The 16733-nt window shown below is 56.6% G+C and overlaps 1 protein-coding gene across 3 annotated transcripts; it reads left to right on the top strand.

Moving 5' to 3' along the window:
* Positions 1-241: 241 nt before the first annotated feature.
* On the top strand, positions 242-15714 carry RBFA (ribosome binding factor A). 3 transcript variants are annotated; one of them, XM_060174055.1, is made up of 7 exons: positions 242-412; positions 2271-2313; positions 5324-5458; positions 5953-6065; positions 10988-11072; positions 14391-14464; positions 14739-15714. In XM_060174055.1, the coding sequence occupies exons 1-7, from the start codon at positions 276-278 to the stop codon at positions 15127-15129; spliced, it is 978 nt and encodes a 325-aa protein (XP_060030038.1). In that variant the 5' UTR covers positions 242-275; the 3' UTR covers positions 15130-15714. The 3 variants fall into 3 exon arrangements, with proteins under 3 accessions (XP_060030038.1, XP_060030037.1, XP_060030036.1); XM_060174054.1 differs by having other exon boundaries at positions 5324-5470; XM_060174053.1 differs by having other exon boundaries at positions 243-412; positions 5324-5500.
* The last annotated feature ends 1019 nt before the right edge of the window (positions 15715-16733 follow it).

Here is a 16733-nt window from a genome sequence, read left to right as displayed (position 1 = left end):
GCCCCGCCCCTGCGCTCCAGAGAGACGCTGGGCCCTTTGCCCCGCCCCTCACGCGCTCACTCTGCTCCCAGGCCCCGCCCCTGCGCTCCTTGCCCCGCCCCTCACGCGCTCACTCCGCTCCCAGGCCCCGCCCCCGCGCCTCTCGGCCCCCCTCGCTCCACCCCCGTTCTGTCGTCACATCGCCCCGCCCCACACGTCAGACGCACAAAAGCGCGCGCACGCACGCACGCACGCACGCACGCACGCACACACGCCGGCTCCGCGGTTCCAGCGCCATGGCGGCCGCGTCCCTGGTGCTGAGAGCTGTGCGGGTGCTGCGGGCTCGCCTGGCGGGGCCAGTCCTCCGGGGTGTGCACGGCTCGCCGGCGGCCTGCGGGAAGAACCTGCTCAAGAAGTTCGCGGCCAAGAACAGGTGCCGGCGCTCGGGGCGGGCGGGGGACGGGCTGAGCCAGACCACGCGAGTCCCCTCTCTGTCAGCGTCCTTCCCTGTCACCGACCCTCCTGTCACCGTCCCTCCTGTCACCTTCCCTCCTGTCACCGTCCCTCTGGTCACTGACCCTCCTGTCACCGTCCCTCCTGTCACCGTCCCTCTGGTCACTGACCCTCCTGTCACCGTCCCTCCTGTCACCGTCCCTCTGGTCACTGGCCCTCCTGTCACCGTCCCTCCTGTCACCGTCCCTCCTGTCACCTTCCTGTCACCGTCCCTCTGGTCACTGGCCCTCCTGTCACCGTCCCTCCTGTCACCTTCCCTCCTGTCACCTTCCTGTCACCGTCCCTCTGGTCACCGTCCCTCCTGTCACCGTCCCTCCTGTCACCGTCCCTCTGGTCACTGGCCCTCCTGTCACCGTCCCTCCTGTCACCTTCCCTCCTGTCACCTTCCTGTCACCGTCCCTCTGGTCACCGTCCCTCCTGTCACCGTCCCTCCTGTCACCGTCCCTCTGGTCACTGGCCCTCCTGTCACCGTCCCTCCTGTCACCTTCCCTCCTGTCACCTTCCTGTCACCGTCCCTCTGGTCACCGTCCCTCCTGTCACCGTCCCTCCTGTCACCTTCCCTCCTGTCACCTTCCTGTCACCGTCCCTCTGGTCACCGTCCCTCCTGTCACCGTCCCTCCTGTCACCGTCCCTCTGGTCACTGGCCCTCCTGTCACCGTCCCTCCTGTCACCGTCCCTCCTGTCACCTTCCTGTCACCGTCCCTCTGGTCACTGGCCCTCCTGTCACCGTCCCTCTGGTCACTGGCCCTCCTGTCACCGTCCCTCCTGTCACCGTCCCTCCTGTCACCTTCCTGTCACCATCCCTCTGGTCACTGGCCCTCCTGTCACCGTCCCTCCTGTCACCGTCCCTCCTGTCACCGACCCTCCTGTCACCGTCCCTCCTGTCACCTTCCCTCCTGTCACCTTCCTGTCACTGTCCCTCTGGTCACTGGCCCTCTTGTCACCGTCCCTCCTGTCACCGTCCCTCCTGTCACCTTCCCTCCTGTCACCTTCCTGTCACCGTCCCTCTGGTCACTGACCCTCCTGTCACCGTCCCTCCAGTCACCGACCCTCCTGTCACCGTCCCTCCCGTCACCGTCCTTCCTGTCACCATCCCTCCTGTCACTGTCCCTCCTGTCACCTTCCCTGTCACCATCCCTCCTGTCACTGCCCCTCTTGTCAACGTCCCTCCTGTCACTGTCCATTCCTGTCACCGTCCCTCCTGTCACTCTCCCTCCTGTCACCGTCCCTCCTGGCACTGTCCCTCCTGTCACTGCCCATCCCTGTCACCGTCCCTCCTGTCACTCTTCCTCCTGTCATTTTCCCTCCCTGTCACTGTCCCTCCTGTCACCGGTTCCTCCTGTCACCATCCCTCCTGTCACTGTCCATCCCTGTCACTGTCCCTCCTGTCACCATCCCTCCCTGTCACTGTTCCTCCCATCACCATCCCTCCTGTCCCCGTCCCTCCTGTCACCATCCCTCCCTGTCACCATCCCTTCTGTCACCATCCCTTCTATCACTGTCTCTATCTGCCCCTCCTCTCTCCATTTCTCTCTGTCCTTTCCAACAATGACAACAATAACTATAACAATAAAAAATAACAAGGGCAACAAAAGGGAATATATAGCTTCCAGGAACAGTGAATTTGTGGTGCAGGCACTGAACCCCAGCAGTAACCCTGGAAGCAAAAAAAAAAAATATATAGAAACAGGTGTGGTGTCATGACTTTGAGGAAGCTTGTGTAAACTTTTCTTCCTCCCTTTGCTACCAACATCCAGCAGTTTGCTTTCTCCCCACAGAAAGAAGTTCTGGTATGATGCTCCTTCCCTGGGCCCTCACCTGGTAAGTGTGGAGGAACTGTGGAATTTGGGGTGGGGCTAAGCGTGCTGTCCTTCCATTTCTGCAGTAGAAGGGACCAGCTGTGTTGGGGCATTGTAACTTTTTAAAAAAATCTTATTATGTTTATTTATTTATTGAATAGAGAAATCAAGAGAGAAGGGAGTGATAGAGAGAGACACCTGCAACCCTGACTCGCCACTCGCAAAGCTTTCCCCCTGCAGGTGGGAACTGGAGGCTTGAACCTGGGACCTTGCGCATTGTAACATGTGCACTCAAACAGGTGCACCACCACTTGGCCCCCCCTTTTGTTTTTTTAAATATTACTTATTAATGAAAAGGATAGTAGAGAGAGAGAGAGAGAGAGAGAGAAAACCAGACATCACTCTGGTACATATGCTGCCAGGGATCAAACTCAGGACTTCATGCTTGAGAGACCAATGCTCCATCCACTGCGCCACCTCCTGGACCACAACATTGTAACCTTTAAAGACTTGACACTGAGGTTTTGTAGCCTGTCCTCTCCTCAGTTCCAGTGTGGTAACACCAGCTGGTGTCTGCATACAAATGGTAGCACACGTGAGCTGTGAAAGGCTACACAGGTGACAGTGCTCAGAAGACAGTATGTGCACTGAGAACTGCATCACACACACAGGGAGCACTCTGTAGTCTGTGGGTTATATGTGTGTGTGTGTGGTGTTGGGGGTCGAACCCAGAACCACATGTGTGAGATGTGTGCTCCACCCTGAGAGACGCCCCTGCCCCCATGTGCAGTTACTTTTTTTTTTTAATATTCATTTATTTATTTCCTTTTTGTTGCCCTTGTTGTTTCCATTGTTGTTGTAGCTATTATTGTTGTTGATGTCGTCGTTGTTGGACAGGACAGAGAGAAATGGAGAGAGGAGGGGAAGACAGAGAGGGGGAGAGAAAGACAGACACCTGCAGACCTGCTTCACCGCCTGGGAAACGACTCCCCTGCAGGTGGGGAGCTGGGGGCTGGAACCGGGATCCTTGAGCCGGTCCCTGCGCTTTGCGCCATGTGCGCTTAACCTGCTGCGCTACCGCCCGACTCCCGTGCAGTTATCTTTTATAATGAAACACGGGGACATGGGAGATAGCATAATGCTTCTTCGGAAAGACTCTTGCCTGAGGCTCTGAGGTTTCGAGTCCAGTCCCTAGATTCAAGCTTGGCCTCCACCACACGGAAGGAAACTTCAGTGCTTTGGTTTCTTTCATTCTGTCTGCCTCTCTCTTAGGAAGGAAAGAAGGTGGTAGCGAAGTGGGTTAAGCACACATGGCACAAAGCGCAAGGACTGGCGTAAGGATCCCGGTTTGAGCCCCCAGCTTCCCACCTGCGGGGGGGGGGGAGTTGCTTCATAGGCAGTGAAGCAGGTCTGCAGGTGTCTGTCTTTCTCTCCCCATGTCTTCCCCTCCTCTCTCCATTTCTCTCTGTCCTATCCAACAACAGCAATGGCAGTAATAATATTAACAACAAGGGCAATAAAAAGGGGGAAATGGCATTCAGGAGCAGTGGGTTTATGTTGAAAATTAGCTTAAAAAGAGGTTTGGGGGTTGAGGTTGCTGCGCAGTGAGTAGAAGGATTCACAGCAGGGTCTTAGAACGGGTTTAAACAACACAAGATTTATTAGGGTGAAACAGGTAAAAGGCAAAATAAACACTTATCATCAAGGATTAAGAGTATACTAACTAGGTCCTTAAAGTCTACACATAGTTATCAAAAGTTTGGTCCCATAAGATAAACAATTATAAGCTGAGGTAAAGGTTGCTCACGGCTGTAGAGGGCTCTAACAGTTTACTGGCTACAGAGTCACATGTTCAGTTCCCAGGAGAAACAGCCATGGCGGATACCTGACCAGAAGAAGCTTCTGACCAGAAGCAGCAGCAGCAGCAGCAGCCAAAGGGGCTCACGTGCTCAAAGTCCCTGCTTTTCTACATCCCTTCTCTGAAGCACCTCCTCAGGGTGACGTCATTTGTATGCTAATAGTCCCAAACTCCTGTTGGAGTCACCGCAGATTCATAGTGCAGGCACTGAGCCCCAGCGACCCTGGAGGCAAAAAAAAAAAAAAAAAAAAAAAGGGAGGAAAGAAAGATCAGCCATTGAGCAAGATAGTGTTGTCATACAGACACCAAGCCCTAGCAGTAAGCTAGTGACAAAAAAGGGGAACGAATTCTAACTGTACTTTTCATCTTGAAAGGGAACTCGGTGATGTGGAAGGACTTGGGTCTGTCAAACGGGTTTTTAAAAGTAGTTTTTACACCAGGGTTGGTGATGACTGTGAATCCACTCCCAGGGGCAATTTCCCTTTTTCTTTTTCTTCTTGTTTGGGAGGACAGAGAAAAATTGAGAGGGGAGAGGCCGATGGAAGAGAGAAGAAAGCTTCATGAGTGGTGAAGTAGGGATGCAGGTGTATGTCTGTCTCTTTCCCTCTCTATATCCTCCTGCCTTCTAGATTGTCTCTATCTAATAAATAGATAAAAAAATTAAAAGAGGGAGTCGGGCTGTAGCGCAGCAGGTTAAGCGCAGGTGGTGCAAAGCACAAGGACTGGCATAAGGATCCCGGTTCGAACCCTGGCTCCCCACCTGCAGGGGAGTCGCTTCACAGGCGGTGAAGCAGGTCTGCAGGTGTCTATCTTTCTCTCCTCCTCTCTGTCTTCCCCTCCTCTCTCCATTTCTCTCTGTCCTATCCAACAACGACAACAACAATAATAACTACAACAATAAAACAACAAGGGCAATAAAAGGGAATAAATAAATAAAATAAAATATTAAAAAAAAAAATTAAAAGAGAAGGCGGGAGAAAGCTAGACACCTGCAGACAGTCTTCACGGCTGTGAGGCTGCCCTGCAGGTGGGGAGTGGGGGCTGGAGCCCGAGTCCTTGCCCATGATGTGTGTGCTCTCACTGGGCCCCCAGATCAGTTAATGCTGAGCTTCACAGCAGCGGGCGTCCTGGTGGCAGATGCCCGCCCGACACGTAGTTGCTTTCTTCCTCCAAGGCTTACAAGCCGTCCCAGGTGGATGTGCTGACCAAGAACACTGCCAGGAGAGCCCAGAAGGAAGACCATGTGCGCCTGCGGGCCCTCAACGGCCTGCTCTACAAGGCACTGACAGACTTGCTGTGCACCCCCCATGTCAGCCAGGAGGTCTGTGACCTGGACGTGGAGCTCTCCAAGGTACCGGGGCACAGGAGGCAGGCTGCGTGACCGGCAGCTCGTGCGGGAGACACAGGCCACCTCACGTGCGAGGCCTTCAGTGGGGTGCGGGTGGGGCTGGGCGTGTATGCAGGTTGCGTGGGCTCACAGCAGTGGGGCTGGCCCTGCCCTTGTGAGCACTGAGCAAGTGGCCAGGAGCCTTGTCAGTGTGGTGAGACGGAGCGTGAAGGACAGGAGGTGAGGTGAAGAGGCTCTGCCTGCCTCTTCCTCGTGTGGAGAGAGGGAGGCCACCCTCTGCCTTGTAGCTGCTGAGTCTTGGTCTTGTCCAAGGACAGCGCGGGACACCGAGACTGGCGGTGGGCCCCCCGCCGAGTGCTCCATGTGGGGTCAGCCGGTTCAGTGGTGGGCGTGAGCTTCTGGCTGGGGGCCTAGTGTCTGTCTCAGAGGCCTAACCTGGACCTGTGGGGGGGCAGGTCTCCCTGACGTCAGACTTCTCCGCCTGCCGCGTGTACTGGAGGACATCACTGTCTGCGGAGTGGAACGCGCGCGCGCAGGCCGAGCTACAGAGGAGTGCGGCGCACATGAGGTGAGGCCCTGCTGCTCGTGCTGCGCCCTCAGTCCCGCCTGCCTCTCGATGCCCTTGCGCCACAGGAAGCTCTGGAAGCACTTCCGCATTTTGGGGCCTGGCTTAGATTTCAGAGTGTGCCCCACGATCTAGGTCGGGGTCCGGAGTGAGAGGCTAACACTGCTTTCACAGCAGGGCCCTATCCCCTCCTTCAGCAGGTCTTGGTGGCTTGACAGATGTTGCTGGCCTCAGTACCCGCCGGGTGCAGCACCCCCGACACACACACACACACACACACACACACACACACACACACACACTGCCCGCCCCACAGCTGACCCTGTCTGTACACACACACACACACACAACCTGCCCCACAGCTGACCCTGTCTGTGTACACACAAACACACACACACACACACACTGCCCGCCTCACAGCTGACTCTGTGTACACACACACACACACACACACACACACACTGCCCGCCCCACAGCTGACCCTGTCTGTGTGCACATACACACACACACACATACACACACACTGCCCGCCCCACAGCTGACCGTCTGTGTGCACACACACACACACATACACACACACTGCCCGCCCCACAGCTGACCCTGTCTGTACACACACACACACACACACACACACACACTGCCCGCGCCACAGCTGACCATCTGTGTATACACACACATACACACACACTGCCCGCCCCACAGCTGACCCTGTCTGTACACACACACACACACACACTCTGCCCGCCCCACAGCTGACCCTGTCTGTGTACACACACACACACACACACTGCCCGCCCCACAGCTGACCCTGTCTGTACACACATACACACACACACACACACACACTGCCCGCCCCACAGCTGACCCTGTCTGTACACACACACACACACACACACACATACACACACACTGCCCGCCCCACAGCTGACCCTGTCTGTGTGCGCGCACACACACACACACACACACACACATACAAACACACTGCCCGCCCCACAGCTGACCCTGTCTGTGTACACACACACACACACACACACACACACACACTCACACACACTCACACACTGCCCACCCCACCACAGCTGACCCTGTCTGTGTGCGCACACACACACACAAACACACACACACACACACACAAACACACACACACACACTGCCCGCCCCACAGCTGACCCTGTCTGTGTACACACACACACACACACACACACACACACACACACTGCCCACCACACAGCGGAGCATATATGAACAATCCCCATGTCTGTACCCTCTGTACATCCCCATGGCTGTGAACATCTGCTCACCTCTAATTACACCTCACAGCTGTGGACATTGCATACTCACCATGGCTGTGCCTGGCTGCAGCCCCTCTCTCTCCCACAGCTGTGGACATTGCACACTCACCATGGCTGTGCCTGGCTGCAGCCCCTCTCTCTCCTCACAGCTGTGGACATTGCACAGTCACCATGGCTGTGCCTGGCTGCAGCCCCTCTCTCTCTCTCCCACAGCTGTGGACATTGCACACTCACCATGGCTTTGCCTGGCTGCAGCCGCTCTCTCTCCCCACAGCTGTGGACATTGCACACTCACCATGGCTGTGCCTGGCTGCAGCCTCTCTCTCTCTCCTCACAGCTGTGGACATTGCACACTCACCATGGCTGTGCCTGGCTGCAGCCTCTCTCTCTCTCCTCACAGCTGTGGACATTGCACACTCACCATGGCTGTGCCTGGCTGCAGCCCCTCTCTCTCCCACAGCTGTGGACACTGCACACTCACCATGGCTGTGCCTGGCTGCAGCCTCTCTCTCTCTCCTCACAGCTGTGGACATTGCACACTCACCATGGCTGTGCCTGGCTGCAGCCCCTCTCTCTCCCCACAGCTGTGGACATTGCACACTCACCATGGCTGTGCCTGGCTGCAGCCCCTCTCTCTCCCCACAGCTGTGGACATTGCATACTCACCATGGCTGTGCCTGGCCGCAGCCCCTCTCTCTCCCACAGCTGTGGACATTGCACACTCACCATGGCTGTGCCTGGCTGCAGCCTCTCTCTCTCTCCTCACAGCTGTGGACATTGCACACTCACCATGGCTGTGCCTGGCTGCAGCCCCTCTCTCTCTCCCACAGCTGTGGACATTGCACACTCACCATGGCTGTGCCTGGCTGCAGTCCCTCTCTCTTCCCACAGCTGTGGACATTGCACACTCACCATGGCTGTGCCTGGCTGCAGCCTCTCTCTCTCTCCTCACAGCTGTGGACATTGCACACTCACCATGGCTGTGCCTGGCTGCAGCCTCTCTCTCTCTCCTCATAGCTGTGGACATTGCACAGTCACCATGGCTGTGCCTGGCTGCAGCCCCTCTCTCTCCCCACAGCTGTGGACATTGCACACTCACCATGGCTGTGCCTGGCTGCAGCCTCTCTCTCTCTCCTCATAGCTGTGGACATTGCACACTCACCATGGCTGTGCCTGGCTGCAGCCTCTCTCTCTCTCCTCACAGCTGTGGACATTGCACACTCACCATGGCTGTGCCTGGCTGCAGCCCCTCTCTCTCCCCACAGCTGTAGACATTGCACACTCACCATGGCTGTGACTGGCTGCAGCCCCTCTCTCTCCTCACAGCTGTGGACACTGCACACTCACCATGGCTGTGCCTGGCTGCAGCCTCTCTCTCTCTCCTCATAGCTGTGGACATTGCACACTCACCATGGCTGTGCCTGGCTGCAGCCCCTCTCTCTCCCACAGCTGTGGACATTGCACACTCACCATGGCTGTGCCTGGCTGCAGCCTCTCTCTCTCTCCTCACAGCTGTGGACATTGCACACTCACCATGGCTGTGCCTGGCTGCAGCCCCTCTCTCTCCTCACAGCTGTGGACATTGCACACTCACCATGGCTGTGCCTGGCTGCAGCCCCTATCTCTCCTCACAGCTGTGGACACTGCACACTCACCATGGCTGTGCCTGGCTGCAGCCCCTCTCTCTCCCCACAGCTGTGGACACTGCACACTCACCATGGCTGTGCCTGGCTGCAGCCCCTCTCTCTCCCCACAGCTGTGGACACTGCACACTCACCATGGCTGTGCCTGGCTGCAGCCCCTCTCTCTCCCCACAGCTGTGGACACTGCACACTCACCATGGCTGTGCCTGGCTGCAGCCCCTCTCTCTCCCCACAGCTGTGGACACTGCACACTCACCATGGCTGTGCCTGGCTGCAGCCCCTCTCTCTCCCCACAGCTGTGGACATTGCATACTCACCATGGCTGTGCCTGGCCGCAGCCCCTCTCTCTCCCACAGCTGTGGACATTGCACACTCACCATGGCTGTGCCTGGCTGCAGCCTCTCTCTCTCTCCTCACAGCTGTGGACATTGCACACTCACCATGGCTGTGCCTGGCTGCAGCCCCTCTCTCTCTCCCACAGCTGTGGACATTGCACACTCACCATGGCTGTGCCTGGCTGCAGTCCCTCTCTCTTCCCACAGCTGTGGACATTGCACACTCACCATGGCTGTGCCTGGCTGCAGCCTCTCTCTCTCTCCTCACAGCTGTGGACATTGCACACTCACCATGGCTGTGCCTGGCTGCAGCCCCTCTCTCTCCCCACAGCTGTGGACATTGCACACTCACCATGGCTGTGCCTGGCTGCAGCCTCTCTCTCTCTCCTCATAGCTGTGGACATTGCACAGTCACCATGGCTGTGCCTGGCTGCAGCCCCTCTCTCTCCCCACAGCTGTGGACATTGCACACTCACCATGGCTGTGCCTGGCTGCAGCCTCTCTCTCTCTCCTCATAGCTGTGGACATTGCACAGTCACCATGGCTATGCCTGGCTGCAGCCCCTCTCTCTCCCACAGCTGTGGACATTGCACACTCACCATGGCTGTGCCTGGCTGCAGCCTCTCTCTCTCTCCTCACAGCTGTGGACATTGCACACTCACCATGGCTGTGCCTGGCTGCAGCCCCTCTCTCTCCCACAGCTGTGGACATTGCACACTCACCATGGCTGTGCCTGGCTGCAGCCTCTCTCTCTCTCCTCACAGCTGTGGACATTGCACACTCACCATGGCTGTGCCTGGCTGCAGCCCCTCTCTCTCCCACAGCTGTGGACACTGCACACTCACCATGGCTGTGCCTGGCTGCAGCCCCTCTCTCTCCTCACAGCTGTGGACATTGCACACTCACCATGGCTGTGCCTGGCTGCAGCCCCTATCTCTCCTCACAGCTGTGGACACTGCACACTCACCATGGCTGTGCCTGGCTGCAGCCCCTCTCTCTCCCCACAGCTGTGGACACTGCACACTCACCATGGCTGTGCCTGGCTGCAGCCCCTCTCTCTCCCCACAGCTGTGGACACTGCACACTCACCATGGCTGTGCCTGGCTGCAGCCCCTCTCTCTCCCCACAGCTGTGGACACTGCACACTCACCATGGCTGTGCCTGGCTGCAGCCCCTCTCTCTCCCCACAGCTGTGGACACTGCACACTCACCATGGCTATGCCTGGCTGCAGCCCCTCTCTCTCTCCCACAGCTGTGGACATTGCATACTCACCATGGCTGTGCCTGGTTGCAGCCCCTCTCTCTCTCCTCACAGCTGTGAACATTGCACACTCACCATGGCTGTGCCTGGCTGCAGCCCCTCTCTCTCCCACAGCTGTGGACATTGCATACTCACCATGGCTGTTCCTGGCTGCAGCCCCTCTCTCTCTCTCCTCACAGCTGTGGACACTGCACACTCACCATGGCTGTGCCTGGCTGCAGCCCCTCTCTCTCCTCACAGTTGTGGACACTGCACACTCACCATGGCTGTGCCTGGCTGCAGCCCCTCTCTCTCTCTCCTCACAGCTGTGGACACTGCACACTCACCATGGCTGTGCCTGGCTGCAGCCCCTCTCTCTCTCTCTCCCACAGCTGAGCTGGGCTTTTCTCCACAGGCACCTTCTGATGTCTCTGCAGATCCTGAGGAATGTGCCTCCACTTGTGTTTGTTCAGGACAGAGAGAAGGCAGCACTAGCAGAGGTAAGCTTTTCATTTTTTAATTTCTTTTAAAAATTTATTTACTTGATGGAGACAGGCAGAAATTATGAGAGAATGGGGAGGGAGACACCTGTAGCCCTGCTTCACATGTTGTTCCCCTCCCCCTACAAATGAGGGCCGGGAGCTTGAACCTGGGTCCTTGCACATTGCAACATGTATGCTCAACCAGGTGTGCTACCACCCTACCGCTGAGGTAAACTTTTTTTTTTTAGTAGTGATTTGTAGTATTACAGAAATGGGTATAATTCCACATTGTTCCCACCACCAGAGTTCTGTGTCCCTATTCTCTCCATTAGAAACTGCAGTGGTTCTCCAAAGGTCACAGATATGAGTTGACTGTTATTTCTTTTATTTTTTTTTTAAATGTTTATCAGGGCCAGGAGGTGGCGCACCTAATTAAGTGCACACATTACAGTGTGCAAGGACCCAGGTTCAAGGCCCTGATCCCCACCTGCAGGGAGAAAGCTTCAGAGTGGTGAAGCAGGGCTGCAGGTGTCTCTCTGTCTCTCTCCATCTCTAGCTTCCCTTCCCCTCCATTTCTCTCTTTCTCTATCCAATAATAAATAAAGTTTAAAAAAAATTAAAAATATTTATCCATTCCCTTTGTTGCCCTTGTTGTTTTATTGTTGTAGTTATTATTGATGTTATTGTTGGATAGGACAGAGAGAAATGGAGAGAGGAGGGGAAGGCAGAGGGAGAGAGAAAGACAGACACCTGCAGACCTGCTTCACTGCCTGTGAAGCGACTCCCCTACAGGTGGGGAGCCGGGGGCTCGAACCGGTATCCTTACGGCAGTCCTTGCGCTTTGTGCCACCTGCACTTAACCCGCTGCGCCACCTGTTTTTATTTTACCAGAGCCCTGCTCAGCTCTGGCTGATGGTGGTGCTGAGGGATTGAACCTGGGATTTTGCAGCTTCAGGCATGAAAGTCTCTTTGCATAATCATAATGCTATCCATCACACCTTAACTATTATTTCTGTAACTATCTCTTTTTTTTGGCTCATTTTTTCAATGGTTCTGCCTTCTCTTCATTTCTAAGTCACACCTACACCTATTATCCAAATGTCCTTTTTTTTTCCTCTTCTCTCTGGGTCCTGATGGAATTGGGGTTCAGAGCCCTCTGGGCATCTTCCCCTGACATTTCTCCCCCTCTAGGAGCATGGACCAAAATTCTTTTTGGGGAGCAGAAGGTGGGAGTTCTGGCTTCTGTAGTTGCTTCTCTACTGGACATGGGCGTTGGCAAGTGGATACATACCCCCTGTTTCTCTCTTCCCCTGGTAGGCTAGGGCTCTGGAGGTGAGGGTAGATATCATAATGGTTATGCAAAGAGACTCTCATGCCTGTGGCTCCAGAGTCGTAGCTTCAATCCCCTGTACCACTACAAGCCAGAGTTGATCAGTGTTCTGGTAAAAAACAAATACATTATATATATATGGAGAGAGAGAGAGAGGAAGAGAGAGAAAGAGAGAGAGAGAGAGATGAAGTTCCAGGACCATTGGTGAGGTCTGCGTATGTTTAGGATAGACTTGCAGCAGCATTTACGACTGATGTCTGAAAGACAGTAAGTTATGAGGCAGAACAAAATGTTTACTGAATAGGAACCAGAAAGTAGGACTAGAGCAGGTGTGAATTGGGATTTTAAGGTGGTAAGAATACAGGAAGTCTATTTTAGGTTTGTTTCTATGGGTTCATGACTAGTGATTTTTGGCTTGAACTTGAAAGTTTACATGGAAGTGGCCTAAAAGTACTGTCTGGAAAGGTGTAGAGTTTCAAATAGGGCCAAGAATCTGGATTAGAGCAAAAAGTAGCTCCCAAACTTGAGTAAAGTGTATAAATACAATTAACTGTTTTTGTTTTACCAGAGCACTACTCAGCTCTGGTTCATGGTGGTGCTGAGGCTTGAACCCTGGGACTTTGGAGCCTCAGACATGAGTGTCTCTTTGTATAACCATTATGCTATCTATCCCCACTCTAAATACCATTAACTGTAAGCCCCATGGATCTGCCCAGGGCCCGTGTCTGTTCACATCCAGCACAGGAGCCCGTGTGGCCTCTGAGTCCCCATCAGTCTGAGCTCACAGTCCCTGGGCACAGCTGGAACATTCCAGGCTGCTCTCCTGTCAGGACCCGTCTTCCTCGAGGGGCAGAACAGGCTGACCAGCCTCCCTCCAGAGAGCGGGGCGTCCCCACCATGGCTGCTCTGCAGTGAGGGCCGGTCCTGGGGAGGCCACAGGAGGGCTGTGATGGCGTTCCTGATGGACGTGACCAGTGACGGTGGAGAGAGGGTCTGCTAGAGGTCCAGGTCCATCATGTCTGTGTGGGAATCCCAGAGGATGGGGTGGCCTGGTAGTGACCAAAAAGGCCACTGTTAGGTGAGCCCGTCTCTTGCCCTTTTCCAGCTTTTGTCGTCCCTACTTTATCTGAGGAGCTTGCGTTTTCTCTCAGCTGTTAGAGTGCTGAGTGTCACATCTGTTGTATCTAAACCTTTACTAGGTCTATGGGGTCTGGCCTCAAGTTGCGGGGGAAATGCCCCTGTGACTAAGCTAGGCTCGAGTTTCACTGCATTTGCTTGTTGGATGACGCTAATAAAGGCTTTCACAGGGACAGTCATTGTCTTTCGGTTGACATGTATTTTTTGCCAGTGCTTCTCCTGGCCAACTCCTTACCTGCTTTCTTTGCAAGCGCGCGTCAAGGGGTGACAGTAAAGATGCTGTCAGAGAGACTGGGAGATAAGTCTTACTTTGTCTGTGTAGTCAGCTGAGTAGAGTGACAGAGGATGCGAGTTGAGGGTAGGAGGGGAGGGTGTCTAGGGCTAAGTAATAAATGTTTGGTTAACAACTTCTGGGGGCCTTCTTCAGGCCTTTCTGCTGGCCTGCAGAGCTTAGGCCCCCAGCCCGTCTGCTCGCAGGAGTCTGGAGTTGGACGGAGGGCAGGACGTGTGGGTTGTCAGGTCCTGTCGGTGTGGGTGGGCTGCCCTTTGCCCACTCGCCTCTGGTGGCGACTGCCCTCTCTTCTGCGTGCTGGCTTTTGTGGGTGAGCCGCTGTGAGCTCCCTGCTCCCTGATTTCTCAGAGAGCCTGAGGGAAGACCTTCCCCCAGCGGCACATTCTGGTGTTTCCATCACGTCTGATGAGACAGCGGCAGGCACCGTGAACGTCACCGAATTCCACTCCCGATTGGCTGCTCCTGCAAACGGGACAGGCACAAATGGGTGTGGCGCAGCCAGGAAGCAGTGGCAGGAGACTTGCTGTGTGTTTGGTGTCTGAGGGGAGCCATGCTCACCTCTGCCCACGCTCTCCAGGTGGACCGGCTGCTGGCAGTCGCTGACTTTGGACCCCTGGAGGAGGACAAGGGTACCCTCGTGCGGGACTCCAGGTGCCTCCTGGGTCATGTTTCCATCTGGGGCGGGGGGGCGGGGAGGCTGTGCCCCTGTGCCGCTCGGGTGTGGGCCCTAGTGATACCTTTGGGGTATGTGTGTATGGAGAGTGTAGCAGGGCCCTCGTGTGGAATGGGGTGAGGTGTGGGCTGGGCTGGGCTGTGGAGTGTGGGTGTGAGGAGGCCACGTGTTGGGCCTGGAGTGGGGTGAGCTAGGCCACGCAGAGGCTGGGGTGCTGGCCTGAGCGGAGGGTGAAGCTTCTGTCTCCTGTAGACCCACCAAGGCCCCTTTGCCGTGTGCCCTGCCACCCCCTACTGCCAGCTGGAGTCTGTGCGGGATCGACCATGAGGCTCTCAACCAGCAGATCATGGAGTACAAGAAGAAAGAGGGCCAGGGGGCTGTGGGCCGGAGCCCCCCTGGGCAGGAGCAGCTGGCAGTGCTGACTAGGCAGATGAGCAGCAGGAGGAAGAAGGCCAGGGCCCGCCGAGACGCAGACCTCTCCCCCAAAAGCGCCCTGTGGGAGGTGGAGGATGAAGGTGACCCGGAGGAGGACCTCGAGGAGCCTGGCCTTGGGTACGAGGAGGAGCTGGATGGATGTGGATGGGCAGACCCCGAGGCAGAGGCAGAAGCCAGTGGCCACAGTGGCAGGAACAGAGGTGACTGAGGGCCCTCGGGCCACACTGAGCAGGGCTGCCGGGGATGTCGGGCCTGCGGCTGGGAGCAGCGGACGTCTCTGGACAGTGGGCTGGTCCCCAGGAGCGTGGCCGGGAGTGACCAGAATAAAGGTGCTGTGTCTCCTGCTCAAGGCGGTGGCCCTGCAGGTGGGAGGGTGTCCGCCTGCTCCAGGTGTCGAGGCCCCAGATGCCTGCGTCACAGGCACAGAAACAGCTGGACACGAGATACTGCATGGATCCACTCGCCGTGCTGACTGCTGACTCCTGCCCTGAGCCACGGGCAGAGCCGTGCCGACCCCTGACGCCCGTGCATGCCCAGGAGGCGCTGGGGGCCCTGAGCTGCGGGCAGAGCCTGTCAGCACTGAGGCCTGAGCCCCTTACCCACCCCCTCCATGTGAGGAGACGGAGAGCTGAGCAGGAGCTGCCTGACAGCCCCCCCAGCCTTTTTCACCTGCTCTGGGGCGACGTCACTGAGGAAAGCTACTAAGGAAAGCCAGCAGACGACGGTTCAGAGACCCAGGGGATGTTGTTTGTAGCCCGTGCATTAATCCAATTCTTGGTGTTTTTTGATTGTTTGGCTTTCGTTTTTGTTGTTTTGTTTTTTCCATACCAGAGCCTTGCATGGGCTGTTTCACTCCCCAGACAGCTGTTCTGTTTCAGGTAGAAAATGGAAAGGTGCCACAGCACAGAGCTTCCTCTCATGCCAGGGTTCTTCTGATTAGCACCAGGGCCTGGGTGTGGGTCACACACATGGCAGTGCTCACCCTACCTGGTGGCTTCTCCTGACTTCTGCAGTTCTATTGAGACCAGAGCACTGCCCACAGTCCATGCACATGAGCTCAGGGCAGAGCCGCGGGCCGGGCCGGGCCAGGGGGATGGGACACTGGGCCCACCGCCTCACGGACCAGGCTTATTGGGGAGCTGTGGGTCCCGCTGGGCGAGGGTGGCATGGCCCCGGAAAGGACTGGCTGGGCGGGGACACAGGTGGCCACACTGGACATGACTACCTGAGCAAGGGCCTCACACAGGCTCCTGCGCTGGAGCCCACACAGCACGTAGTCACCAACTCCCAGTGGTGGGCACTGGGGAGGCTCCTTGGGCATCCTGGGCTTCCCCTGTGACAGGCCTGTCACCCCCGTGTGGACCTGCTGTGGGACAGAGGGACCCCACATGAACTGGCCATCAGCTGCAGCAGCCGAAGGACAAAGTGCAGAGTGACCAGCTGGGGCAGGCCCACAGAGGGACCGTTCGCGTCTGACCTTGAAAACGCCACTCGGGCCGGGCAGGCCGCACCCCCCCGAGTGCTGTGTGGGCTCCAGCGCAGGAGCCTGTGTGAGGCCCTTGCTCAGGTAGTCCTGTCCACAGGGGCCGCAGGGTGAGGGAGGGCTGCACAACACTGCCAGTGTGGCCACCTGTGTCCCGCCCAGCCAGTCCTTTCCGGGGCCATGCCACCCTCGCCCGGCACAGCGGGACCCACAGCTGCATAGCGAGGACCTGGGTTTGAGTCTCCGCTCTCCGCCTGAAGGGGGGGCTGCTGTGAAGCATGTCCGCAGGTGTCTCCTCTAGCCCCTTCTTTTCTCAACTTCTTTCTTTT

This window comes from Erinaceus europaeus, chromosome 15, assembly GCF_950295315.1.
Source record: "Erinaceus europaeus chromosome 15, mEriEur2.1, whole genome shotgun sequence".
NCBI lineage: Eukaryota > Metazoa > Chordata > Mammalia > Eulipotyphla > Erinaceidae > Erinaceus > Erinaceus europaeus.
This window is presented reverse-complemented; position numbering and strand designations above follow the sequence as displayed.